This window comes from Giraffa tippelskirchi, chromosome 4, assembly GCF_054371585.1.
Source record: "Giraffa tippelskirchi isolate mGirTip1 chromosome 4, T2T-mGirTip1v1.2.pri, whole genome shotgun sequence".
NCBI classification, from domain to species: domain Eukaryota; kingdom Metazoa; phylum Chordata; class Mammalia; order Artiodactyla; family Giraffidae; genus Giraffa; species Giraffa tippelskirchi.
The window spans coordinates 2,696,617-2,724,282 of NC_137278.1; the positions used below are offsets into that span (position 1 = coordinate 2,696,617).

The window sequence follows — 27,666 nt, forward strand, 5'->3', positions numbered from 1 at the left end:
GTTGCCCAAGGGCGCCTGTTAATTAGCATATAGGCGGGGCCTCGTGTCATTAGCATAGGGGGCCTGGCCAGCGGGGACCTGGACTGAGCGCGCCCGGCCCCTCGCGCTTACTAGCACCGGGCCGGGCCCTGCCCCGCGGGACCCTCCGGCGGTCAGCATCCCGACCCAGACTAGCAGAGGGGAGGGGCGTCGCAGGGAACCAACAGGCGCGCCGGCATCAGGGCCTCGGGACTCCAGCCTCCCTCCCTGGGTAGACGGACGACCGCTAGCGGTGGCCAGGGGTTTCCTAGAATCTGGTGTGGATGTGGAGCCCGACCGCGGCCAGGGAATCCCCGTCGTGCGGTGGGCTGGGTTTTCAAGCCGTGTTTGGACAGGTTGGGTAAAGAAAACGCCACTCAGACGGAGCGCTCAGTTTATTGGTACCCGAGGGGCTGGGAGAGTTCCGCCTCCCACCCTCTAGTGTGCTGCCTGCTGGGGGAGGCACTCAGACACCAGAGTCAGCTCTCCAGGGCTGGACGGACACCTGCCAGGTGTTCATAAATGTCAGGCGCCTTCCTTTCCCTTCCGGGACTGGGAGGAGGCATTCCACTGTGTCCACTGGGCAACTTAGGGATGCGCTTGGAGAGGAAGCTGAGGCAGGGGATTAGCCGGCTAACGAGCTCTCTTGTGGAGGGTCCAGAAATGGCCTCGAAGGCTGGCGTGTGCTTCCAGGAAGCCCTGGCTAAACTCCATCTCTGCCTGGCTGCCCTCTGACTCCCAGTAGAGCGTCTGCTGCCCACGGAACGCTGTTGTCCTCAGGCTGTGGATGTCCCGGATCTGGGAGGAAAGGGGCAGCCCAAAGGACCGACCACAAGTAATAATTAGCATAAGCCCTTAATGTACAAAATATCGTACACCCAGGTCACACAACAGCCCATCACGAAGATGCTGTTATTCTACCTGAGCAACTGAGGCTCAGAGAGGTTGTACTCCTTCCTCAAGGACACACAGCCAGATTGCCAGAGTTGGGATCTGAGCCCAGATTTGTACAGAGGCCAGACAGCCTCCTGAAGGAAGCTGATACCTTACAGAGGCCAGTTCTCCCAGAACACACGAAAGCTCATCGAGGAAGGGCTTGGCCTACTCTTCTAGTAAAATTATCTGAGGGTCTAAAATTATGCTTCAGTCCTGGGTGAACCAGCTGTCTACATCAGCCAGTTCCTGTATTTCATTCTTGTAGGGAGCTCAAGAAACATTGGTTTGTGAATAAGTGGAGGAAACTTATCTCCCATTCATTCATTGATTTTGAGGATTTTGGTCTGAAGTAGACTCAGTGCGCCCAGCAACCCTCCAGTCCAGTCCCTGCTCCCTGTCCCCAGGGATGGCTGTCCAGAATGATAGCAGAAGTCAGCCCCTTCCATCCCCATCCCAGCACTCACCAAGATGTAGCTGGCATCAGTTCCCTTGGCTCGGGTACCCCTGTCCACAGTCAGGGCATGGATGGCGATCCGGGCCCGTGGGGCCACGTCGATGAAGATGCGACAGCCCCCCACGTTTCTCCCACCCGGACTCATCAATGGGCTCGAGATTTCACCGCGGGGTCCAAAGAGCTGCGTGTCGCATCCTGCAGGGGAGAGCAGGTGGACACACCGGATGTGGACCGTCTCACAAACAGAGGATGCCCCAGGAATGGCTGCTCTTGCCAGAGGCCAGGGCAGCTCACACCTGGGGAGCAGTGGGGATCAGTGCGGCACCTCAGTCAGGATCAGGGCCCCCGGCAGAAGTCCCCACAGAACCCCATCTCTACGACTTCCTGGCTGGGTGACCCTAGTGAAGGCTTTAAATGCTCCGGGCTTCAGTTCCGTCTGTAAAGGGAAGGGACCAGCACACTCTGGGCAGGGCAGACTTGAAGAGGCCTCGGCAAAGTCACACGCGCCAAAGAGCTTCACACTGAACCCAGCCCAGGGTCCGCCCTCCTTAGCCTCCCCCAAGGCAGGCGCCTGTGCGTGGGGAGCCTGGGAAGTGAGGAGCAATGACCAGACCGCCAGCCAGGGCCTGTGCTCCACGCTGAGGGGCCAAGGAAGAAGGGTCCCGGGGTCCCACTTCTCACCTAAGGCCTAGGGGGCCCAGAAGTGCCTGGAACCCCCGGGGATCCACCTTCCAGCAGCTAGGGTAAGACCCCCAAAGCAAGCCAGAGGGCTATCCACGAGTGCGCTGGGGCCCCGGGCTCGCAGGGCTCCTGGACACCACGCTGCACACGGGGTGCACGCGCACTCACACCCTGCTCTGCAGAGGGTGAGCCTAGAGGACGGTGCACTCAGTGGGGCCGGGTGAGGCGGCCTGCAGAAGGCCCGTAAAGGGTCCTGAAGGACCCGAGTGTGGGGCCGCGGGGCCCCGAGAGGAAGGAAGGCCGCACAGCTCGGGACCCCGTCCTGGCCACACGTGCAGGGGTGGGGTGTCGGGGGCCCGGAAGGCACTGCATTTCATTTGCAGTCAAGCTCATTACTTTGCCGACAAAGGTTTGTCTAGTCAAAGCTACGGTTTTTCCAGGAGTCATGTACGGATGTAAGAGTTGGACCATAAAGAAGGCTGAGCACCAAAGAACTGATGTGGTGCTGGAGAAGACTCTTGAGGGTCCCTTGGACTGCAAGGAGATCAAACCAGTCAAGTCAAAAGGAAATCAGTCCTGAATATTCATTGGAAGGACTGATACTAAAGCTGAAGCTCCAATACTCTGGCCACCTGATGCGAAGAGCCAACTCAGTGGAAAAGACCCTACTCACTGGAAAAGACCCTGATGCTGGGAAAGATTGAGGGCAGGAGGAGGAGGGGGCAACAGAGGATGAGATGGTTGGATGGCATCACTGACTCAATGGACATGAGTTTTGAGCAAACTCAGGGAAATGGTGAAGGACAGGGAAGCCTGGCGTGCTGCAGTCCACGGGGTCTCAGAGAGTGGGACACAACTGAGAACTGAACAACAACAGCTCAGTTCTCCGTCTGCCTGGCCCACCAACCCATCAGGACCGCCCTGTTGGCAGGTTCTGGGCTGGTGGGGAGGCTCCATCGCCTCGCCGTACCTCGGTGGAAGGCTCCTGGGGCAGGCTGGCTTGAATACCGCAGCAGCACTCCGCCTCCAGGCCGCACAAGACGCTGCCTCACCAGCAGCGTGTTGGCTTGGGAGCTGAAAGCCATGCCGGCTGGCTTCCCGCACGTCTTCCTCCACATGAGCCGGCCCCAAAGCAGCAGCATCTCCCCTGGGAAGGGGCAGTGTGGTGAGGATTCAGCATCCCCAGTCCAGCGACAGCCCAGTGGCCTGGGGCAGACTCAGCTGAGTTCAGGTCCCGACGCTCCCACTTACTGGCCATGCAACACTAAGGAACTCCATATGTAACTTAATCTCTGCTAGCCTCAGTTTCCTCATCTGTGAAATGGGGACAACCACACCCCAGTCCGGAGCAGGCTGAAGTGATTACATATGGGGGTGCACTTGGAGCATGCCCCCAGGCATGGGGCACCCTCGAGTTACTCTCACTGGCATCCCCAGACCCCGGCACTGGCAACAGCTGCTCCCGTGGCCCCAGACATACCAGCGCTGCAGTTGAGAGAACCCTCCAGGACCCGGAGGGTCACCACTTCACCCAGGGGCCGCCCGATGGCCACCGCACAGTCCGCCCGCACCGTGCCTCGCATGTCGATGATTCCTGTTGGCTCCAGGTGCTGCCGGCCACAGACGCCTGGCAAGGGAGCAGCAGGAGGGCAGGTGAGCAGGGCTCCCAGGCGGGGCATCCCCCGCAGGGCAGGGCCGCGGGAGCTGGGGTGGCTCATGTCCTCCCAGGCCCCACTGGAAGCCTTCTCGGGAGAGAAGGGGGCTGCATGGATCAGAGCATCACCACCCCAGGCACAGAGCCACGCCTGATGTGCCAGCAGGAGAGAGGCGGTGTGTCCAGTGGGTCACACGGACAAGGCTTCCGACTCTTCTCAACCTTCGGGTCCCTCTCCCCGATGATAATAAAAGTGAGCTTGCGCTTTCCCAGTGAGGCAGAGGGCCCAGCCTCCCAAGCCACCCCTCCAGCTCAGCCACACTCAGCCCAGCGTCCGGAGTGCTGCAGAGCGCGGTCTGACTCTCCCTGGTGAAGACGTTTTTGCCCACCCCTCCTGCAGCGCCCCCACACAGAAAGAAGGAATGAACCTAACTGGTCTCCACTGGGCTTTCCTTGGGCCCCGGCAGGTGTCCTTGAGGCCGAGGAGCCGGGGAGAGGAGGCGGGTGTGGGGCTGGGGCCGCTCCAGGGACGCAGCTGTGGCAGCTGTGGTCTGGCCTGGAGCAGCGGCTTCCTTGTGGGGCGCCAGGCTGGCCATCCCCTGCCCCGCGCAGGGCCTGGCCCGGCAGCCCCGCACGGTCACTGGCTTGGGCAGGTGCTGGCAGAAGTCGGCGGGCACAGGCACCCTGGCCCAGGGTCCCAGGCAGGCGTCGTGCCGACGCTGGATGCCCTCCCCACACGAGACGGAGCACTGCCAGGGAAGAGGGACAGAGTGAGGCTGACCCTGCCAGAGCGAGACAAGCACAGTGGTTGACCAGAGGCCAGGCAGGATCTGATATAATCTCTGCCCAACGCAGGAGGCGAGCATATGTGCCCATTCTCCAGATGAGAAGACTGAGGCTCAGAGAGGTCACCCTGCAAGGGTCATAGAGGGAGGAGGAGCACGGATTCAAACCCGGGTCTCTCAGTGTCGCCCTCCAGGCTCGCTGCCCTCGGGCCCCAGAGTGGGGACCCGTGGCTTCCTCCTTCCGCCCTCCGTCACTCACTGCAGCGCAGTGTCTGCCCTGCCCTCCCACCCCGTGCCGCCCCTTCCAAGTGATCATCTCTCCGCCCCGGATGCCCAGGCTCCTCCGACGCTGGTGGCCGCGTGCTCCGCGTCTTCTCCCCTCTGCGCTGTGAGCGAGCCGCTCTGGGGGACCCAGCCCTCTCTACCTTCGTCTCTCCAGGGCCTTGCAAGGTGCTGGGTAGGGGATGGCAGCTGCTCACCTTCTGGAGTTATCAGCCCTTCATCTTCTGGCGTCTCCAGACCTCGGGGCCTCTGAAGGCCCACCTGTCCCCTGACACCTCTAGGCCTTGCTGTGTCTTCCATCCCTGGGTGCCCTAACAGACCTGGCTCTCCCCACTCCTTTCAGGGGATCACGACCCCCCACCAAGGTCCCCCTGTGTGAGGACCCTCGGCTGACGCACTGGCCGGCCAGACCCAGCTGCAGTGCTTACCTGCGTCCAGGTGCTCACGTGCCACCGGTAGGCACAGTCGGCGATGACGCAAGGGATGCTGGCCTGCGGCCGCACCAGACCTGCGCAGGCCGCCCCGTCCACCTCCGTGTCCTGGCCACGGTCCAGCCGCACACAGGCCACCGAGCGTGTGGCCGTGCCGAGACCACAGCTGGCTGAGCATGGGCCAAGGGACGTGACTTTCCACCTGCAGCAAGAGAAGACCCCAGAGAGAGGCTCGGCTCCCCCAGAGGCGGCACTGCCCAGGGGGACTCCTCGGACAGCCATCTAGGACGAGTTCAGAGGCCCCTGGGGGGGGTCCAGCAGCCCAGCCCCTGGGCCCCTCCTGGCTGATCACCGGGCTGAGTGGCACAGGGGAGGCTCTGCAGGAAAGAGGGCTCTGTTTCCTTACGAAGGTCCCCGCTTCCATCCCCTTTGTCACAGAACACCCGTGGCACCAGCTGCTGGCTGGGTCAAGAACAGGGACGGGACAGCGGTGCCCCAGGACGACGGACAGCTGATCTCTGTCCCCATCATTCAATCCTACCCGTGGTGATTTATCATCTTTCAGCAAATGATGACAACTGGTGTATTTCAGAGCTGGGGCTGAAGCCATGCAGGCTGCCCTGGGGCCTGGAGTCCTAATCACTGCACTAGGCTGCCCCACCCCCGAGACCCAAGATGCCCCCTCCCGATCGCATGCCTTCTGTGGGCTTGACACTGTTTAGATGCCAAGATATGGCCGTGAACCAGACCAAGTCCCCCCGACCTGCCTCGGAGCACATACAGGTCTCCACCTCGTGACGTGTGGGGCCGGATGGGTCTTTGTCGTGGGGCCATCGGTACAGTGGAAGGTGTGTTTAGGGGCACCCCCGGCCTCCACCCACTAGATGCCAGCAGCAGTGCACCCCGCGCCCACCCCGCATTGCGACAGTGTCCCAGGGAGGACCCCCTGCCTCCCTGTGATGGCACTTGGAGCAGAGCCTGGGGAGGGGTTTCCGAGGAGACCCGCGCAGGCAGCGGGAAGGCAGGTGCACAAGCGTTGCCTGGAATGTTCCAGAACATCAAGGAGGCCTGGGAGGCCACAAGGACACTCCAGGGGTGAGCAGAGCTCCTGTGTGCACGAAATTTCCATTAAAAAAATCCCAGAGCATCTCAAATATGATGCGCGAAAGTAAATGGAGAGCACGTTTCAGCGTGAGCAAGGAAATCAAGGGATACAGGTATGGATAGCAAACGGATCATAAAGTTACAGTGATTAAAACAATCAGATTTGGGGGTGGCAGCAGGTGGGGGAATAAACCAGTAGAGCCTGGTAGGAAGCCCTCAACGTGGATCCGACACACAGGAGGATTCAGGTGCAATAGAGGGGGCACCCGGCAGGGCGGGGGAGTGCAGCAAATGATGCCGCTAGCTAGTGACTTGGAAAAATAGTTTGCGCGTCTACTTTGCACGCGTGCTAAGTTGCTTCAGTTATGTCTGACCCTTTGTGACCCTATAGACTGTCGCCCTCCAAGTTCTTCTGTCCGTGGGATTCTCCAGGTAAGCATACTGGAATGGGTTGCCATGCCCTCCTCCAGGAGATCTTCCCAGCCCAGGGATCGAACCTGAGTCTGTTATGTCTTCTGTATTGGCAGGCGGGCTCTTTACCACTAGCACCACCCGGAAGCCCCAGCCCCACCCCCGTTAGACCCGACAGGGCCTGAGTTTGCTAGAATGACACCGGGTGCAGCCTGCCGGGAGGGGGTTGGGCGTCCTATTTCTGGTGCCCCTGAGACGCCCTGTAACCCCCATGGGCCCGGCCCCGCGTCGGCATTTGCCAGGCGCTCAGGCTGCCTACTGCCCACGCTGGGGCTGCTGACCTGGGCGGGCAGGGCTCCAGACTGCAGGCCTCCTGCGTCTCTGGGCGGGGCAGCCCCTGGCACTGGGTATCCGGCAGGATCTCCTCTTCCGTGTCCTCCCCATGGGCCCGGGCGCAGTACAGGATCCTCTGCGCCACCCCTCCCCCACAGCTCAGGCTGCAGGCCGCCAGCTTGTACCGCCACCTGGGGCAAACGGGAGTCAGGGGGCGCCCGGGGGGAGCCCGGCTTCCCCTCACGTCCACCCCAGACCGGAAAGTGCCTGGAAAAGGTTCTCTCTCTGGGGAATCGCTTTCATGTCTCCACCGAGAGGCTCAGCATAGTGGACACGGAATATTCAGAACAGCCCATTTTACAGAAGGGGAAGTTGAGGGCAGATGTGTCCAGAAAAGCAGTGGGGAAGGGGAAGGGCACCCCAGGGGCCCTGCAGAGGCGTCGGTCTCCAAGAGGAATCCCAGACCCACTATCACCCGGACCTGTCCCCGCCAGGACTCCCAACCTTCTTTCTCACTGTGTTTCCACATCACACCAACACCGTCCATCAAATTATATATATATACACATACGTATATATATCTCCCCATCAATCTTATTTGTCATCTGTCCCCCCGCCCCCAGCCCCCAGCGTCTGCTCCACGCGCACAGAGCTGCCTGCCTGTCCTGTTAGCAGTGGTGTCCCCTTGTGACAGCACAAAACCTGGGCATAGGAGGTGCCCAGGAAAGAACAAGTGATGAAAAATGAGCCACCAACCGCAGGTCCCCACGGCATTCCAAACCCTAAGTGATAAACACCCCCACCCCCCAGTATTCTGTGCACCAGTATGAACCTCTCCTGCAGGTGAGGACGCCAAGGCTTAGGAGCTAATGGGAGGTGATGAAGCCACCCTCCAAGGATGCTCGCCTCCTTAGGGAGGGCCCACCTGGCAGGGCACGGCTCCGGGCTGCAGTCCTCCAGGGGCCTAGGCCGGGGCATGGGCCAGCACTTGGAGTGAGGCAGGGAGACGAGGCGGCCTTGGTCCATCCTCACACAGCGAACAGCCAGGGGCACCTGCCCGCCTCCGCAGGTCACCGGGCACGGCGCCAAGGCTCGGGTCTCCCACCTGCAGGAAGGAAAGGCCCGCGCTCCGCAGGAAGCCGCAGCCAGGCTGGAGCTCCTTCCTCCCGGGGGCACCCAGACTGCTGTCCCTCTGCACGGCCTCCCGCCCTCAGACTCACCTGGCTGGGCACGGGGCAGCCTGGCAGGTCCCCCGCCGGTTCCCAGGCTTGCTTGCCAGGTCACACAGCTCTTCCCTGACGGGTGTCCTGAGGGCAGGGTCCATGCACACAAAACGCAGCTCCGTCAGGCCTGCAGGGAAGAAAGAGGGACCCCGTGCCCCGAGAAGGGGGTCAGCAAGGACCATGGGAGCCCCACTCTCTGGACAGCTCTAGCAGATGAGGCCTCCATTCATTTGAGTCCCGGCTTCCCTCAGAGCTCAGTTGGCAAAGAATCTGCCTGCGATGCAGGAGATCCCAGTTCGATCCCTGGGTCGGGAAGATCCCCTGGAGAAGGGATAGGCTACCCACTCCAGTATTCTTGGGCTTCCCTTGTGGCTCAACTGGTAAAGAATCCACCTGCAATGCGGGAGACCTGGGTTCGATCCCTGGGTTGGGAGGATCCCCTGGAGAAGGGAAAGGCTACCCACTCCAGTATTCTGGCCTGGAGAATTCCATGGACTGTGTAGTCCATGGGGTCGCAAAGAGTTGAGACACGACTGAGCGACTTTCACTTTCTGCCACCTACCAGCTGTGTGACCTTGGACAAGTGACAACCTCTCTGAGCCTCAGTTTTTTCATCTAATGGTGCCTGACTTGGAGGGATATTTATCAAGATTTTTCAAGGAGACTAGAAAGTGTTTGATGGGCTTCCCAGGTGGCTCGGTGGTAAAGAATCTGCCTACCAACGCAGGGGACACAAGAGACACGGGTTCGTTCCCTGGGTCAGGAAGATCCCAGGGAGAAGGAAATGGCAACCCACTCAAGGATTCTTGCCTGGAAAATTCCATGGACAGAGGAGCCCGGTGCTACAGTCCACGGGGTCCCAAAGGGTTGGACGCGACTGAGCGACTGAGCATGCGCGCACACACAGACAGTGCTTAGCACACGGTGGGCACTCAGAAATGGTGGCTGATCTTTTTCACTGAGGGGCATTATAAGGGTTGCTACATTAAAACCTCTTCCTGTGTCTGCCGCCAAGACGCTATTAGGGCCGTGTTCCTGAATCTCTCCTTTAGGAGTATCCACAAAAGAAATCTCTGGCCTCAGTTCTAAACATGCTGGGGTTTAGCTGAGCAAGTGCTTAGGGTTTTAGTTTAGTTAGTTATTTTCGGCCTCACCTCGCAGCTTGCAGGGTCCTAGTTCCCTGACCAGGGATTGAACTCGGGCCATGGCAGTGAGTCCTACCCACTGGCCCACCAGGGAATTCCCAGGGGTTTTAGCTTAAAACACTCTGTATCTTAACATTAATTTTGCTTCTCTGGATTGGCCACCAGAAAGCTCAGAGCTAAGTTTGGGGCCTGCCTTAGACCTGCTCTTGGGTCCCAGCATAGCCGGGTTTTATGATCACGTCCTACCTTCCAGCCAATCAACAAGCACGTTCACGTGGTTGCTGTACTTGGCTGGCCCCAGTCTCCTTGCTTACTGCATCATGGCCTTGTGCACGCCACCTCAAACGCTTTTCTCCAGTTAGCTGACCCTCAGGAGCGCCGGGGGCCTCACCTTGGCCGCAGGAGACAGAGCAGGGCCCCGCCAGGGGTGTCCACACGTGTGCAGCCTGCGCCTCCAGCCTGGGGCTGCCCGCTGGGGACACAGCCTCCCGCCCCGGGGACCGGATGTCCAGCTGCAGGGGCCAGGCACCGAGCTGGTGGGTCTGGGCCTCCCACCTCCAGACCCCCGGGCACCTGGCCCTCCACTCCCACCCACCGCAGTCCTTCAGGAGAGAACAGAAGTGGTCACCAGCACCCAAAGGCCACCCACCCCCGCGGCTGCTTTCCTGGGAATCGGGCTTCCTGGCCCCGGCGGTGCCTTCATGCCCCACCTTGGCCTCTACACCAGCGTGAGCAGTCACCGTGGGGCAGGCAGCACTGGGCCTTGGGAGCCAGATCCGCAGGCACGCCTGGCCCAGAAGTCACCCCGCCTGCCCCAGCCCGGAGGAGTGGGGAACACTGGCCGGCATGCTTGTCTGAAAGCAACACCTCCCAGCCTGAGCCAGCGGATGCCGGCGGGAACCTGGCAGCAAAATGCCACCGTCCTATCAGGTTCTGGATGCTTCAGGCTGCTCGCCAGTGGGGAGGGGGCGTCCCAGCACCCTGAGCTCTGTGTCGAAGTCTGCCCCCTGCCCAGGGGCCTCCCGAGGACAGCAGCCCTGCATGAGGGCAGCCTTCCAGCGCCAGCCGGGAGGCCAGCGTAATCAGGGCTCCCCCTTCTCCTGGGACGCTCACCTGGTCCCAGCCGGGAGGACATGCCGCCCCGACACAGGGCTCTGGGGCAGGCGGCTTCGCGTCTGCGGAGCAGGGCCCAGCAGTTGCCGGCAGCCCTGTGCCATCAGCCCCGGGCATACACGTCGTGTTCTGCACAGCTGGGTCTGCTCCACAGGCTGACAAGCACGCGTCTGTCTCCCTAAGGATGGAATACGACAGCCATCAGGCCCTGCCTCTGCCTTTGGACGGTCGGTGCAAGCCAGCTCCTGGCGCAGAGGGGTGGTGAACCTGCTCCCCAGGCTCCAAGAGCCCAGAGAGGGACCCCCACACAGAGGTAAGGCCAGGGGCCTTTCCCTGAAGCCTGGCTGAATGGCTGCGGGCCTCTGCTCAGCACCCAGGGTGCCGATACTGGCCCTGACCCTCCCACGTTCCAGAGGCAAAGGCGGGTCCCCAACCAGACAAGAGCGTGGCTCCGTGCAACCTACATCCAGCGGTGCTGGGAGCCACGTGCCAGATGCAGGCGGCTCACCAGCTCAGGGACAGCAAATGCGTCCCCTGCACCAGCCCTGAGAGCTGGAGGCAGCCGGGAGTGCCATGTTGAGAGGATCCCGGGGCAGGCTCGGCCCTCAGCAGGAAAGAGCGGTGACTGCTGTGTCTGCCACAGTTACACGGCGTGCGGGGGAGGGGGAGGGCGCCCAGAGCCACCTGCGGACCACCAGTGGCCTAGGCCACCCCCCTCCCCGCTGCCCAGGTGACAAATCTGGGACCCAGAGAGGGAGGGGACTGGCTCGGGTCCCCCAGACGGCTAGCGGCAAATCACACTGATAAGCCTCCGTCAGCTGGAACGCTGCGGAGTGGACAACGGCAATGACAAAGTGACGTCTGTGGCTGGACATCTGTGGGTTTGCTCAGTCCTCACAAGTTCAAAAAAAAGTTCAAAGAGAGGGGACTGGCCAGTCCAGGGCCTCCTGGGTGGGAGGGTGGCGGGGCCCGGCCAGAGGCCTCGGGAAGAGGGGACACCCCAAAAGGGAAGGGCTCAGCGCAGGGACGAGCCCTGCCAGGGAGGTTCTGCCTGGATCTGGCTTGGGGGGCCCTGCCCACCCGGTGCTCACCTCTGGGGGCAGGGCTGGGAACTGCAGGTGTCCACAGCCGCCGGCTGTGGGGCCAGCGCTCTGCACCGGGAGCGGGGCACGGTCCTCAGCAGGCCGCCCCGGGCCTCCACGCAGCGCACCTCCCGCTCCCGCAGGCCCTCCCCACACGAGGCGCTGCAGGGGCCGAAGTCTCCAGCTGTCCAGCTGAGGAGAGGATCAGAGCATCAGGCCCTGGCCAGGTGCCCGGGCTGGCGCCGGGGCGCGGGCAGGGTGGTCGGCAGATCTGTCTGTGACCCATCAGATCACTTCCCCGGCCGGGGCGGGGCCCAGAGTCCCTTCAGGGACCTAGACGCCGTGCGGGGGCCGCTGTCCCAGTCCTCCTGCTCTCCAGGTGTCCCTGAGCCGCTCCTGAGCCCGAGGACACCTGTTTGAAAGTGCCAGTGGCTGGCTGCCCCCGCCCCGCACCCCACACGGAGGGCCTTGTCCCTAGCGACATGCTCCCACCCGGGTGTGGTCCCTCCCTGAGCCAACGCCACGACCCTCCCAGGCAGGGCGGTCCTCTCCGCAGGCAGTGAGCGTCTGAGTTCAAAGAGGGAGCGAGCTGCCCATAGACGGGGGCAGCAGGTCACACCAGGCTAACCAGCCCCCTGGGTCTGCCTGAGTCTCAGTGTCCTCCCCTGCCACCTGGAGACACTGCCAGGGCTGATCAAGGATACGCCCAGACCCTGCCAGCTGTGCTGTGAGGGCCCCTGAGCCACCCCCACCCCCGGGGGTGCCGCGGCCAGCACTCACCGTGGGGGGCAGGGCTCGGGGGCGCAGGTCTCTGACCACGCCGCCGGGGGCTGGCTCCCCGCGCAGCGGGCAGCCTCCACCCACTCGCTCCTGGCCTGGTCCCGACAGCTGTAGGTCACCTGGCGCAGCCCTGGAAGGGAATGGGGGCTGGGCCACCTCCACGGGGCGGGCAGCACACCAGGTGTCCAGGCGAGCCCCGCCCCGGGCCCCACCTGCCCCGCAGCTCACGGAGCAGGGCCCCCGCACCAGGGCCCACGCCCAGGCCTGCCGCTGCTTGGGCTGGAAGTAGGTGAAGCTGATGTCCGGGCGGGCGGGGCTGCCGTACTCCTCGCCATAGCGCCTGTAAACCTGCCAGGAGAGCGGGGGCTGTCATGGCCACCTCCTTCAGGAAGCCTTCCACTCCGCCTTCCTCTCCTTTACGTTCTTTCACTCAGCAAGCCTCCACTGATGCTGACCCCACGCCACACGTCGGTCACACTGCCCCCGGCTGACCCCACGCCACACGGGGTCACACTGCCCTCGGCTCTGGGAGCTCATGGTGGGTGGGGGAGGGTGGGCTGCAGGCAGGTACAGCAACAGGGGTGCGCACGGGGGCACCACGGAGCACAGAGAAGGGCCCCAAGGCTGAGCAGGGTGGACAGCTGGGAGGAGGCCGCGGAAGGCGCCTTCCAGGCCCAGCCCGGGGTGAGAAGCCCACAGCTCTGGCTTCTGCAGCACAAGTGAGGCCCTGGGGAGGGCAGGAACGGGCTGGATCTGGGGCTCTGGAGGGGGCCTCGCAGTCTGGGCTCAACCCTGAGGACACAGGGGATTAAGGAAGGGGGTTCAGCAGGGATGCTGGGCTTGTCTGCACTGCAGGAAGGTCCCTGGGTCCCAGAGGGGCCAGCCCGGTGGGCAGAGGCCAGGAGGAGGCTCCTGGGTTCCAGCACCTGCCCCGCGACTCCTCAACTGGCCGCCCATCCTAATGTGCGGGTTCTCGGCACACACACCACCCCCCACTGTCACCAGCAGGTCCTGGGTCAGAGGCCCTGAACAGGGCCTGGGAATCTGTGTTTCCATCTGCACTGCAAAGGATGCCAACAGAACTGCTCGACAGCCAGCATTTGGAAGTAGGCTTCCAGGGGTGGGGAGGGGGGTGAACTAGGTAGGACACATGGGGAGGCAGGGAAGGGGTTAACCGCTCCCCCGGGCTCACTCTGGCCTGGCCTTCTGGGGGGAGCCCCTGCTGTCTCCCCAGCTGTGGGAGCAGGGGCTGGGCTGCTAGACCAAGCCAGGGGCCGTCAAGACTCAGACCACCCCCGGAGGTTCTCCAGGGCTATTTCAACCTCCACTGCTTTCTGTCTAGCCCTCCGAGCACCTTCCTCAGCAAAGCCCACACGGGGCCGCTCGCAGGCCAGGTCACAGCAGGAAGGACCCGTCCAGACACAGCTGGGCTCCCTCTGCCCCAGAGAGACAGCAAGACCCACATCCAAGCTGAGCTGCCCCAGGCGGGGACTGCAGCCCACACTGCCCGGCACACGCGTCCACTCCCTGGGCCCACCCGCGACCTTAGGAGGTAGGATTGCTATCCGTGCGCACGTGGAGGGCGCCAACACTCTGCCAAGCGCTCACGGTCCAGTATTTTGGAAAAAAAAAAAAGATGAATCGTCACAGTTACTTTATTTAGGTGTGCTTAGTTTCGTTTCGCACACAGACAGGGGAAACTGAGGCTCGGAGAAGTTAAGTTTTTGCCCCAAGTTTCTGCGGAGCCAGGACTGACCTCTGGACTGAGCCCTTAGCCAGGCTCTTGACCCCCGGCTCACCCTGCTCCCCCTTCTTGGGCTGCCTCTGCTCCTCCTGTTGGGATGACAGACCCCACGGGGGTCTCTAACCCGGGCATGGCCTGGCCAGACCCCCGGGCATGGCCTGGCCTTCCCCACTGTCTCGAGACCCACACCCTCCGTCGGCGGGTCTGACATAGCCCAGTCCCACTGCACCTGCACAGGGCCAGCCCCCCAAAGCTCCCCAGGCCCCCAGGAGGAAGCCTGGACCCCTCACACGGCCAGCAAGGCCCCTCGAGGTCTGCCCAGCCCTCCAGCAGCCTCCTCACCGGAGGGCCCCCTGCCTCCCCGCCCCTGAGCGCCCCTCCACTGCAGGCCCTGGTCCCTTAAGACTCTTCCTGCCCTGCTCACCCGCAGCCTCAGCTCGCCCTCCCGGACCTCAGGCGCACGGCGCTTTCCCGGGAAGCCCCCGGCCCCTCTGCAGGGCTCTCCCTCTGAGCCACTCTCAGGACTCCAGAGGCTCCGGTGGGCTCTGAATGGGACGCCGGCCCCCCAGCGGCTGCTGAACGAGCGGGTGTGGCTCTGAGCCAAGGGACAGGCCAACAGCGGGGGAGGCCCTGCGGTCACCTGGATCTCCATGTCATCCCGGGTGGGGCCCTGGATGCGGATCTCCTCCCGGCGGGGCAGCCGATCCTCGGTCAGGGTCACCTTGTACTCCAGGCGGCTGTCCTCCAGGAGGGAGGGGTAGGTGGTGCTGGCAGAGAGGCTCCCATTTCCGGCCACGATGTAGTGCCCACGGAGCCTCACTGCTGTGGGGGGAGGGGCTGTCAGCACTGCAGGGCCCCCCCCCCCGGGGAGGCACAACCGCACCGCCCTCCCACGGATGGCCCTGTTTAAGGAGAAGGGACAACTGGACCGACAGGATGCAACGTCCAGGCCTTCACCTGCCACGCCCACCCCAGGGCCCCCCACCCTCCCGGGGAGCAGACCCTCCTGGTACCCCACGCTCCGAGACGCACAGGGAGTCTGACCGAGGGAGGCTTCCCCACACCATTACTCTGGGCCTCTTCCCGGAACCCGGGGAGCGCGCGGGCCTGCTCCCTCAGCAAGTGCAGGCACAAGGACCTCAGGGTGAGCGCCCCAGCCCAGATTCAAAGGGCACCCTCTGCACATAAAACCCCACAGTGTAAAGAGGTCGGCCTTACCCAGAGACCAGTCTGACCCATGCCCCGTGCCTGACCTGATCTGTCTTTGTTTAGGGTGAAAGGTCAAATACGTGATTTAGGGTGGGGTCTTTGAGTCACCAAGCCTCAGCCAAACTGGAGACTAAGATCGTAATCATCCGGGCCGCAATCAGTCAGTCCCTCAACCTCATCGACATAAGGAAGTCCCCATGACACCCGGGCACTGAGTTCAGGAGAGCTCCCAGGGTTGGCAGTACACTGTGTGTGTGGTTGCTTTCGAGGCTGGACACAGAGCCCTCCCTGACACAACCCTAAGCATCTCTTCCTTTGGCTGCCCCTTATAATAAGCCGTAACCGTGAGTGTAACAGCTGTCAGAGTTCTGGGGGTCCACCCGGTGAATCCCCAACCTGAGGGCATTTGAGGGACCCTCAGACTTGCAGGTGGCGTTGGAAGTGAGGACGCCTTGGGGCTGCGCCCTCAAACTTCACAGTCTGGCCAGCTCACCCAGGTGTGTGAAGAGAGGCCTGCGGTTGATGACGTAGATGCCGGTCAGGTTGGGGGTGATGGTCAGGAACGTGACATACTCTAGGAGGAAGCAGAGGAGGGCGCGCTCTCAGGCTGCTGAGGTCACAGGCAGAGGGAGGAAACGTTAGCGCCAGAGGGAGTTGGGACTTAGCTCCTCCACCGACTTTGCAAGAGACCTGACTTCTAGGATAAATAGATCAAAGTCAAGGATTTTCCAAGCATAGCATCCCTCGTGCTCAGATTCCTCCAGCAGGAGAGGAGAGAACAGCCCACTGCAGGTCTCCCATGTCTATGTTCTTCTGCCTCACAGGTGCCGTGAGCAGCCGTGAGTGATGGGCATCATCCAGCAGCAGCCTCCTCACTGACCTGAGCCTCCTGGGGAGGCTGAGGCCCGCTGGGAGGGCCCAGGACAGAGCGAGCATGCCGTCCCACCATCCAGGCACCCAGGCTCTGGGCTGGCACGTTTTCTTGGAGGCTGGGGGGAGCCGGGCCCTTCGCCCCCAGGGAGGCCCTACCTCTGGCCCTTCCGGCCGTGAAGGAGCCGTTCTGCGGCCGGCACGTGCTGTTGTCCCCGCCGCACACCTGGCACACGTCCCGCTCCTGTCCCGAGTCCATCTTGCCGTCACAGCCAAACGTCTGTGCAGAGGAGAGTGGCAGGTGAGGCCCCAGGGGTGTCGTCGGACAGGGCTGGCCTTCGGGGTTCACACAACCAAACCAGATGTTTCTGCAATTTCTGGTGTAGGAGGTGAGCTTAGATGACTTGCCCCCGGTCACGGCAAGGCTCTTGACTCCAAGCTCGGCCTGTTCCCCAGCACCACCCAGCACAGACTCTGCTGCGGCCTCGTGGGGGCTGCACTGCCAGACCTGACCCCCTCAAAGGCCCCTTCATGCCCTGGTTCCTCTGGGGAGAGCCCTCGGGGCCACAGAGGGTAGAAGGGCACCTCCGCCGCACACACACGCCTACCCTGCAGCTGCCCGACACGCACAGGCTCAGGGCCCCGTCCTCCTGAGGGTCGCCCGGCACACAGCGCGTGCCATCCAGGAAATGGTCCCCACGCCGCACCATGAAGCTCTCGCCGACGGCCCGGCACACGTGTCTGCACAGGGCGTTCCCTGGGGAGAAGCAGGACAAGGAGCCCAGTGGGAGGGTGCAGGGAGCCGGGGACAGAGACTCTGCGAAGCTGGGTCCGAGTGGCCTCTCGCTGACCCCCAAGCGCCATCTCACTGTGCTCTTTGCATTTGGGGTCAGGGTGGGTTTTATTTCCCACCCACCCTGCCCCCCGAGGCAGTAATCACATCGCCGTGTGATGAGTGTGCTGACTTACGAGTCAGATGCTTCTCCGGCATCACGCCACGCCTCTTATCTCCGTTTTACAGCCGGGAGACAGAGACTCAAGGACGGGAGGTCACGGCTGACCCGCCAGCAAGGGCAGGTAGGATGCTCGGTGGGATGCCGAGCCAGAGCCAGCTCCCAACAGCATCAGAGTGACGCTGGGCCTCCCCAGTCACTCTCCCCGCCCGGAGTCTCGGGCCTGGCGCCCCCATCCAGGCCCACCTTCGCTGTACTGCTCCGCGGTCCCCCAGTGGTAGAAGGCAGCGCTGCCCCCCGGGGAGAGGCTCAGGGGCTCGCCGTCGGTCTGCGCGCACTGCTCGGACATGAACTCCAGCTGGGTCTTCTCGCAGGCCTGGATGGAGGAGGCGGAGAACAGGCACAGGAGGGGCCGGGGCAGGGGGCTCGGGGAGGGAACCCTCGCCCCCGGGGAGGCAGCAAGAGCCCCTGCAGCGCGAGGATGAAGACGTGGGTTTGAGCCTGGCTCCTGGCTGCACCTCGGTTCCCTGCCCGGGAGAGTGGGGGTGTCGAGAGCCTTCCTCTGCTGACGGGAGGATTCTACAAGCATCTGGGAGGACACAGGGCAGGGTCTGCCCCCAGCAACGAAGAGGAAAGAAAGCCAGGCAGAGAGTTCGGCAGAAGGGAGGCCCCGTTTATGTGCATCCACTATGTCTGCGCTACTTCCAGTCAAAGCTGCGGTTTTTCCAGTGGTCATGTGTGGATGTGAGAGTTGGACTATAAAGACAGCTGCGAAGAATTGATGCTTCTGAACTGTGGTGCTGGAGAAGACTCTTGCGCGTCCCTTGGACTGCAAGGAGATCCAACCAGTCCATCCTAAAGGAGATCAGTCCTGAGTGTTCATTGGAAGGACTGATGATGAAGATGAAACCCCAACACTTTGGCCACCTGATGCGAAGAGCTGACTCACTTGAAAAGACCCTGATGCTGGGAAGGATTGAGGGCAGGAGGAGAAGGGGACGGCAGAGGATGAGATGGCTGGATGGCATCACCGACTCGATGGACGTGAGTTTAAGTAAACTCCGGGAGTTGGTGACGCACAGGGAAGCCTGGTGTGCTGCGTCCATGGGGTCCCAAAGAGTCGGACACGACTGAGTGACTGAACCGAACTGAACTGAACTATGTCTGTGCAGGTATCAGTACTGGAAAAGTCACAGGAGTCGAGAGCAAAGAGCCTCTGCACAAGAAGCTGGGCACCGAGGCGGGCTGGCATCCTGGCCTGCTCTGCACTGGAGTCTGAGGAAAAGAATTGGAGTGGGCCAGCTGAGTCCGCCTTGGGAAGGCAGGCAAGGAAGGCCTCACCACGTGCAGAGCCTAAGTCAAGGCTGGAGGAGCCTCACTAGCCCTCCACAGCCGCTATGACGGCCGTGTGGGAAACACAGGTAAATGCTGGAGGGGATGTGGAGACGAACCCTCGCACATTCCTGGTGGGAAGGCCCAACGGTTCAGCTGCCGCAGGAAATGGCTTGGAGGTTCTCAAGGAGCTAAATGTAGAATTACCACGTGATCCAGTAATTCTGCTTTTAGGTGTACACCCCAAAGAGTGAAAAGTTGGAACTTTAAAAAGTCCATGTACATACATATTCATAGCAGCACTATTCACAACAAGTGAAGATGGAAACAGTCCAAATGGACAGACAAATGGACAACGGATGAATGGATGAGCAAAATGCGGTCCATCCATCCAGTGGAATATTATTCAGCCACGAGAAGGAGTGGAGTTCTAATACACACTACATGGCTGTTCTAATACACGCTACTCGTGAAGACACCACGCACTGAGTGGAAGACGCCAGATGCAGGAAGCCACACGTTGTATGAGTCCCCTTATGTGAGATGTCCAGCGCAGGTAAACCCCCAGAGACAGAAAGCGGATGGGTGGCTGGCAGGGGCTGGGGGGAGGGGCAGGGGAGTGGCTGCTTAATGGGCTGGGGTTTTGCTCTGGGGTGATGGGAACTGTTTGGAACTAGAAAAAGGTGGTGGTTGCATGGTGTTGTGAAGCGTCTAGGTAACACTGAACTGCACGATTTCACATGGTTGACTTTAACAGTGTCCGGCTTGGCTGCGGGAAGGAGGGGTGTTCTCAGTGCAGGGCAGTGCCATCCGGGGAAGGAGGCGGACACTTCAGAGGGGGCTGCTTTCAGTGGTCGGACAGGCCTGGGCAGTGCGCTGTGGTCCAGAAAGTGAAAGCAGCTCAGTCGTGTCCGACTCTTTGCGACCACATGGACTATACAGTCTGTGGAATTCTCCAGGCCAGAATACTGGAGTGGGTAGCCTTTCCCTTCTCCAGGGGATCTTCCCAACCCAGGAGTCAAACTGGGCTCTCCTGCCTTGCAGGCAGATTCTTTACCAGCTGAGCCATCGGGGCATCAATAAAACCACTTTCGCCCTTGAAAGTGCCCTGTGTGAACCACAGATCACAGCCGTCCAGACCCTTGGCTCCTCCAGGCCAGCGCCACCTCTGACCGCAGCCCCTCCCCTGCCCAGGGAAGCAGGCCTACCTGGGTGTTGCACATCTCGGCCTGGAGGTCAGAACCTATGCATGCGCGCCCCCCAAAGGCAGGTCTGAAAATGCCCACAAGACGAATTGGTGAGAGGTGACCCGTGGCCCCGAGCCAGGGAGCACGGAGCGGCCACCTCCACGCAGTACCTGGGGTTGTTGCACTGCCGCCTCCTGGTGACCACACCGCCTCCGCAGGAGCGGGAGCAAGGAGTGGCGGGCCCCCAGCTAGACCACTGCCCATGCACCACCCCCACGGGGGCCAGCTCCGCCAGCGAGCGGCAGTGACCCTTGGAGCACCACTGCAAGAGAAGGGTGGGACCGTGTTTGGCACCCAGGGCCCTCCACACCCAGGGCATGCCTGCACGCACAGGGTAACCCCGTACACACACACACACACACACACACACACACACTCTTGCAACCTCCATGCTGCCCAGGAGCCAGTGCTAAACGCCAGGCTGCAGTGCAGGGACTGCAGGAAGGTTCTGGCCACACAAGGCAGAGGGGACACGCAGGGCAGCTGGAGGACAGGTGACCGGGGCAGGGCACACGGAGGCGCGTGACCATGCGGTCACGAGAAACCCCGCCCCTCTGTGAAGCCGCTGACAACGCATCCCTGTCCGCAGGCCACCATACTGGGCCTGGGATCGGGCATCCCAAGTACACTGCGTTCTCTGGGGCAGTGAGGAGGTCAAGAGGGGGGCCCCGGACACCCGCCTGCCCCAGCAGAGTCACGAGGGTCCCGTAAACCTGGAATAAAGCCACCTGCAGGGGGGCAGGGCGAGCACTGGGCTCCCCACCTCTCCTGACCAGGGCACCCAGGACAGCACCAGGGCCCTCTGCCCCTGTTTACTGAGGTTCTGCTGTCTCCACCCCAGGAGGGGGCTGCAGGGTGCAGGTCTGGGTGAGCGCGTGTGAGCATGCACACGCGCGCACACACACACACATACACACACATGCACATGCTCCTCCGCTCCCCACTGACCTTCCCCAAGCCACACTCTGTCCCATCCAGGAGAGGAATAAACAGGCGGCTACAGCTGCTTGGGTCCAGGGAGTCTGTGTGGCAGGAGAGAGCCTGGCACATGTCCTAAGGGGAGGGACAGATGGCCAGTTGAGGGGCCCCCAGGGCCTGTGGGGTCAGTGTCCAGCCATAACTGTCCCTCCCAGACCACAGGACACAGTGACACAGCCAGCATCCTGGGCGGTGGAGGGTGGAGAGGGGGACCTGGCTGACTCCTTTATCGGGAACAGGAACAGTGGCCAGGGCCCACAAAAATGCTCCCATTTCTTTTAAAATTGGAAGAAAAAAAAGATGATCTTTTAGATCAAATAGAATGTCCTAATATATAGCATTAATATATTTGTGTTTATAACAACACCTGTAATATCACACATTTTACAAAAACACTAAGATGTAATTCCAAGTATTTTGTAAGCAGGAAGGGGCTCACAGAGGCAAAAGTGCCTGCAGGTCCTCTGCAGCCCTGGAAGGAAGTCGGTCTGTAGGTTACCCGCCTCCCACTGCCAGCTCCCACTCCTGCTGTAAGGTTCCGCTTGGAGGTCACTTCCTCCAGGAAGCCCTCCAGCTCCCATTGGGTTGGAAGCTGTTGGTAACCACCTGTGCAGGATCAAGGTCCATGGGCTCAGGGGCTCTATCAGAGCCAGCTCTACATAATTTGTGGGGCTTCCTCAGAAGGAAAACGTGAGGGCGCTTGTTCGGAAATTGAGAATTTCCAGGGGCATCTGAGGGCCTGGGCCAGTGGGCAGGAGGGCGGAGAAGGGCAGTGGGGGCAGGAGAGGGCAGAGGGAGGCCCTGGTGCGGAGGGCGGGTGGCAGGGCGCATCCCCCACGGCCGGACTCACCAGGTGCTCCCCGCGGAAGGTGCAGGCGACCGCCGTGGGGCCGAAGGCGACCCGGCACTGCTCGTCCGCGCCGTAGTAGAGGCCGGGCTGTGCCTCGGGAGGCCGCCCTGTGGGCCCGGACCGCGGCCCCGGAGGGTCCCACAGGCAGCGCGCCCGTCCTGCGCTGCGACCAGGCCGCGGCTCAGGCCAGGGGTGGACCCCGGGTGGGGAACCCCGGGAAGGGGCGGGATGGAGGCGTGGGCACCGGATGCGAGGGCGAGGGAAGCCGAGACGGAGGGGTGCCCCCCGAGACGGGCTGCGAGCCCAAGGAGAGGTGGACGGGGGCCGCGACGGGAGTGGACACCGGGCGGAGGGCCGCTGGAGGGCTGGGCCCGGAGGAGCGGAGGAGCGGGGCGAGGAGTGGAGACGGGGGCGTGGGGGGCACGGCTACCTGAGCAGACTCAGCAGCTGCCGGCGGCTGCAGGGGGACCACGCCGGGCTCCCGAGGCCGAGGGCGGGCGCCGCGCCGTCCGAAGCCATCACGTGCCCGCTGGACCCGCAGCCGCTGCCCGGCACGCCGTCGTGCTCCAGGCCGAAGCTGCGGAGGAGGCGGCTCTGAGGGCGGCGCTGACCCGGGTACCCCGCCCCCCGACTCCCGCGGGCTCGCCACGCCCGGCCACCTGCTAATGGGCGGTGGAGCACCCAGCCTCGGTTCCCCCACCCAGGGAGGGAGGGCTGGGCCGGCCAGGTGGCTCTGGCCTCTTTGGGCCGATACACGTCTAAAGGCTTTAGAAACGTGCAGGCCACACTCCACGGTGTTTGAAGCCTGGGAGGCTGGTGCGCCAGGGAAGGCCGGAGAGGCGCGGTGCTGTTGGCCTTCTCGACCTGGGGCGGATCGGTGGGGTGAATACAGGAAAAACACTGCGTTCCGGAGGAGTGGAGAGGTGGCCTCTGGCCAGGGTTTCTGCTCCCAATGGAAAGCAACGGTTTTCAATTCCTGTTTGTTTCTCCAAACAAGACAGATGGAGGAGGGACCCTGGCCATCCAGTGGTTGAGAATCCACCTTCCAATGCAGCGGAGGGCTGGATCCCAGCGCCAGGGAACTGAGATGTCACATGATGGGCGGGCAACAAAGACCCCATACAGCCAAATAAACGAATAAATAAATGTTTTTTACAAAAGAGATAGATGAAGGAATTGTGATGGCTGGGTGGGAGGAGAAGTCAGGCAGAGATGCAGAGAGCTAGGGTGAAAGTGGCGGCTGTGGGTAGGAGCCCAGCCTTGTCCTAGAGGTGGGGATGGGAACTCCTCCCGGCTGGCAGGGGGCTAACAGGCAGGGTGTGGGCGTGGGGGGCTGGTGGGCGAGGAAGTGAGACACTCACTTTTCACTTTAGGAGTCTCCGGTACTATTTGAATTGTCGCAGAAAGCAGGTATTTGCTTTTGTAATGAAAAGACTAGAAATCAAAAAAGCAACAGGCCCTCCACTCTTGGTAAACAACACAGAGGAGCACAGAGTTGCCCAAAGAGCGTGTAACGGTCACATGAGGAGAAGCCTGAAAATAACCTAAGTGTCTAACACCGGGGGATGGATTAAGCAAAATATGTGCATACCAAAAAAATCAACATATATCGTAAAAGAACGTTTGAGAGAAATGTGTGGGATATATTCTTACACAAAAAGGCAGTTAACTTGGCCTGCCTGGTGGGCCAGTGACTAGGAATCCCTGCCGATGCAGGGGGCATGGGTTCAGTCCCTGGTCCAGGAAGATCCCACGCGCCTCGGAGCAACTCAGCCTGTGCGCCACAACCACTGAAGCCCACGACCCCTAGAGCCTGCGCTCTGCAATGAGGGCCTGCCGTGGTGAGAAGCCCGCGCACTGCTGCTGGAGGGTAGCCCCCACTTGTAGAAACTAGAGAATGCCCGACAGAAGCAATGAGGACCAGCGAAGCCAAAGATAATTAATAAAAAAAAATGGTTACATGGAAAAATTCTTTTAAAGGGCAGTTAACCAACGTACAGCATAATCCCAATTTTGTGGATAAAAATGATGTATGTGTGTGTATAAAGAAAAGATGGATGTTTTCTCTAAGTGGTGGGATTTGGGATCATTTTTACAGCCTTGTTTTCCTTTACATGAATTTCCTACAATAATCACTTTTTAACTCCTAAGTTTGTTTTGCTTATATATTTTGGGGAAAAAATGTTTTAATTATTCGGTAATAAAGAAGTATCAGATTTCCCAGCCCTTGCCCCTCACCCTCCCGAGTCCACTGGAGTCAAGAGTAGAGGGTCCTCTCACCTGGCTCTTCCTGGGACCATCGCCAGCCATGACCTCCCCTCCCCAGGACACGACCATGCCTAGAGCTTGGGGCCAGGGCATGGGGCCCCTTACCTGTGCCCAATCTCGTGGGCGATGGTGACCCCCAGGTCGAAGCCGGTATCCTCAGTGATAAGGCAGCTCCAGGAGGAGGAGCAGGCGCCCCCCAGCTGGGTGACCCCCCGAACCTGCCGGTTACCATCAGGCAATTCCAGGTCAAACCTCAGGAAGAGAGAATAGAACCAGGGGGTGCTGAGGTGACTGCCTGCCAGCAGGCCACCTTGGCAGAGAACAGGAGCAGCTCCCGGGCAGGCTGGCACACCCCCGGGGGGCTCAGCTACCTGGTGATGTACAGGACCAGGTCGGCATGCCCGGGGTCTGCATCGTCCTCCGGGTTGACCGTCCTGCTCCACTCACAGACGCTCAGCAGCGACGCGGTGATGTTGGCTGTGATCTTCGGAGCATCCTGGGAGGCCGGTAACAGAGCACACGTTTAGGGGGTCCACTCCAAGCAGGGTGCTGACTGCTGCTGCAGCCTCAGTCCTCATGACAATGCTACTACTGTCCCAGGGCACAGAGGAGGGGCCTGAGGCTCCGCAGGGCAGAGCTAGAGTTCGGGGGCAGGGCTGGCGGGCAGGAAAACATCACCCCTGCTGTGCATCCGCTGGAGAAGTGAAGTGCAAGTCGCTCAGTCGTGTCCAACTCCTTGCAACCCCATGGACTATACAGTCCATGGAATTCTCCAGGCCAGAATACTGGAGTGAGTGGCCTTTCCCTTCTCCAGGGGATCTTCCCAATCCAGGGATCGAACCCAGGTCTCCTGAATTGCAGGCAGATTCTTAACCAGCTGAGCCACCAGGAAAGCCCAAGAATGCTGGAGTGGGGAGCCTGTCCCTTCTCCCGTGGACCTTATGGACAGAGGTTAAAACCTGCAGAAACAGGCCTCCCGGGGACCGGGCTCCCGGCTCAGCACCTACCTCAGGCTGGGTCAGGATGACCATCTCCACCAGGTGAACTCGGAACTGAGCCCCCAGGGATGGGTCCCTCAGCAGCTCTGACCCCTGTGGAAGGGCGGGCAGGAGAGGTGACAGATGAGGGCGGGCGCGGCTGACTTCGGGGATCCGGGGGTGGGGTGGGGTGGGGTGCCTGGGGAGGATGCTCCATCAGCGTGGGGGAAACCTGAGGTGCTAGTCCTCCAGCTGGAAGCCAGCCGCAGAGAGGGTTGGGCCTCCAGCCCTCCCTTTGCTAACAGCTCAGGAAGGCCAGCCAACACAGAGAACCCCTGAAACAACAGGATGCGAATAACTGCCACCCATCTAGAATGTTCCTTTCAAACATGGGATTCCCTGGTGGCTCAGACAGTAAACAGTGCCTGCAATGAGAGACCCGGGTCACTCCTGGGGTCAGGAAGATCTCCTGGAGAAGGAAATGGCTACCCGCTCCAGTATTCTTGCCTGGAAAATCCCATGGCCGGAGGAGCGTGGCAGGCTACAGTCCATGGGGTCGCAAAGAGTTGGAATGACTGAGCGACTTCACTTTCACTTCTCTTGGCCTGGAATCACCGTGTCCTTTCTCATCTCCATCCAACACCTCTCTCACCTCTGCTCAACTCCACGAGGCAGCTCCTCCCCCTGCCCTGGCCCCCTCCCCAATGAGAAGTCCCCCTCCAGGTTCCCGGGCTTCCCACGTGGCGCTAGTGGTAAAGGATCCACTTGCCAGTGCAGGAGACACAGGAGATGCAGGTTTGATCCCTGGGTGGGGAAGATCCCCTGAAGGAGGAAATGACAACCCACTCCAGTATTCTTGCCTGGAAAACTCCACGGGCAGAGGAGCCTGGGGGCTACAGTCCATGGGGTCGTGAGGAGTTGGACCCGACTGAGCAGCTGAGCACTACTGCACCTGGTCCCCAGCTCTCCCAGCGCATCTGCCAGGATGCCAGCTGCTGTCACCTTGCACGGCGGTTGTTCACATGAGCTTGTCGTCTAGAGACGTGGCGTCTGGCAGAGAGGATGTGGCCACCACTGGCCTCAGCTGACCTGAGTCTGAACCAGGCTCTCCCTCTACCTACCTGTGTCCTCAGGATCCTGTTAACTAACCTCAGGTCCCCAATTTCCCCCTCTGTAAGAGGGAGAGAAACACTTCCATAGCTGTTGGCAGACTTGGCAACAATGCAGCCAGTACAAGGTGGGTGCCCGGTCATGACGCTGGCCGTTACCACAACCGGCACCATCTGGGAAGGAGCCAGTCTGCAATCTACTACCTGACCATCGCTAGGCCTCATAAAACACGTTGAATGGCCAGAGGGAGCATGGTTTGATGATCAAATTTCAGTATATTCGAGGTGGAACCCCCCCCCCCAAGCTTGACAACAAGAGCTTTCAAGTGACTTAGAGGGAATATTTTCCTCCTCTGGGGCTGGCAGATAGTAACCCAAGCCGGCTTGTCCTGGACTTGAGCCAGCTTTTCCAGGGTTCGGGGCCATAGGGGTATGACCACTGGGACCCAGGCTCCCTGCAGAGTGGGAACCCCAGAGAAGACCCGAGAGAAGAGAGGGCTCAGAGGGCCTGGGGCTCTGAGAGGGGGCGAATCCTTTCCTTTTGTCCAAAATAGCTGGACACACCTGCGGCTGGGAGCAAGGTGATGCCAAGGACCCCACCTTCTGACGCTGCCCGCCCTCCAGGGTCCACTTACCAGGGGGGCAGCTCGGGCCCTGGTGCTGCCTGCGGGGGTTACTGATCTCCTAAGGTTTGTGGAAACTTACCTGGCTGCCTAGAACACGTGTGTTTCTGTGTATTTACAAGCGAATACACTCTGGCGTGGCACCGCTCCAGCAGGAACGTGACCATCAGCTTTGGGGCCACCTGTTTCTATACTGCCTCTTTGTCTCCAAGATAATAATTAATGGGAGCTGTGCGTCCCGCCCCCACCGTTACCCCAGAAGTCAAGTGAAGGGGAGCCCCTCCCACACGGGGGTGCCCGCAAGAAGGGCGCTGAGAGAGCCCAACGTGGGGGAGCCCCACTACTAGGCGGTGTGAGCTGAGGTGCCCCCAGGTCAAAGGGACGCTGGGGGAGAGGCCAAGCTTGAGGGTCCCAGAGAAAAGAGACCCAAGAGCAAGAGGCTGGGGGTTGCCCTCCCCAAATGAGGGGAGATAAGAACAGATCACATCTCCCCACCCCAGGACCCTGAGCCTCAGGTGTGACCCCAGCCTCAGGTTTACACCGTGTTCGATCCACCAGATAAGCCAGCCCACTGATGCTGTGCACAGGGCCCGGGTGCGGGTCGCTGTGTCCACAGGCTCCCAAGGATGGGCCAGTGGCGGTCTCCAAGGACCGCTGCTGCCCCCCAGCCCCCGAGCCCGCCCCCCGGTCAGCACTGCCCACAGAGCCCGCTGCCCGGAGGAGCTCTCACCATCTGGAGGTTGGTGAGCACGTAGCGCTCGGTGTCCTCCCCGTGGATCCGGTGGACGTCGGGCCCCACAGCCACCAGCAGCTCCAGGTGCAGGACGTTCCCGGCAGCCCGTCTCCAGAGGCGAGGGGCAGGGGGGCGGCCTGGGGAGGGAGCAGGCAGGGCTGAGAGCCAGGGTCCTGGAAAGCGGGTGAAACGGGGCTCTGGCCACCTGGTCAGCTGACCTCAGGGCCCCGCGAGGCCAGGCTTCACCGTCCCCTGGGCTCCTGGGCTTTGAGATGCGGTGATGGGAAGTCCCCCTGTGCTGTTCACTGTGGGAAGGGGGAGCTGGCCAGCCCCAGCCTCAG

General features: G+C 61.4%; 1 protein-coding gene across 2 annotated transcripts; it reads right to left on the reverse strand.

Moving 5' to 3' along the window:
• Positions 1-398: 398 nt before the first annotated feature.
• ADAMTS13 (ADAM metallopeptidase with thrombospondin type 1 motif 13) lies at positions 399-27,340 on the reverse strand. Of its 2 annotated transcripts, XM_081590550.1 has the most exons (27): positions 27,323-27,340; positions 24,891-24,974; positions 24,255-24,379; positions 23,989-24,135; positions 22,046-22,192; positions 21,616-21,778; positions 20,736-20,840; positions 19,898-20,049; positions 19,749-19,812; positions 17,455-17,584; positions 16,864-17,012; positions 16,415-16,535; positions 15,879-15,959; positions 14,817-14,998; positions 12,645-12,780; positions 12,433-12,562; positions 11,662-11,844; positions 10,571-10,748; positions 9,849-9,969; positions 8,310-8,439; positions 7,098-7,280; positions 5,239-5,443; positions 4,177-4,492; positions 3,570-3,716; positions 3,060-3,236; positions 1,419-1,603; positions 399-816 (listed from the first exon to the last, which is right to left on the reverse strand). In XM_081590550.1, exons 1-27 carry the CDS (start codon positions 27,323-27,325, stop codon positions 652-654), a joined length of 3,909 nt encoding a protein of 1,302 aa, XP_081446676.1. In that variant the 5' UTR covers positions 27,326-27,340; the 3' UTR covers positions 399-651. The 2 variants fall into 2 exon arrangements, with proteins under 2 accessions (XP_081446676.1, XP_081446675.1); XM_081590549.1 differs by lacking the exons at positions 23,989-24,135; positions 24,255-24,379; positions 24,891-24,974; positions 27,323-27,340 and adding an exon at positions 8,015-8,194 and having other exon boundaries at positions 22,046-22,202.
• Between the last annotated feature and the right edge of the window lie 326 nt (positions 27,341-27,666).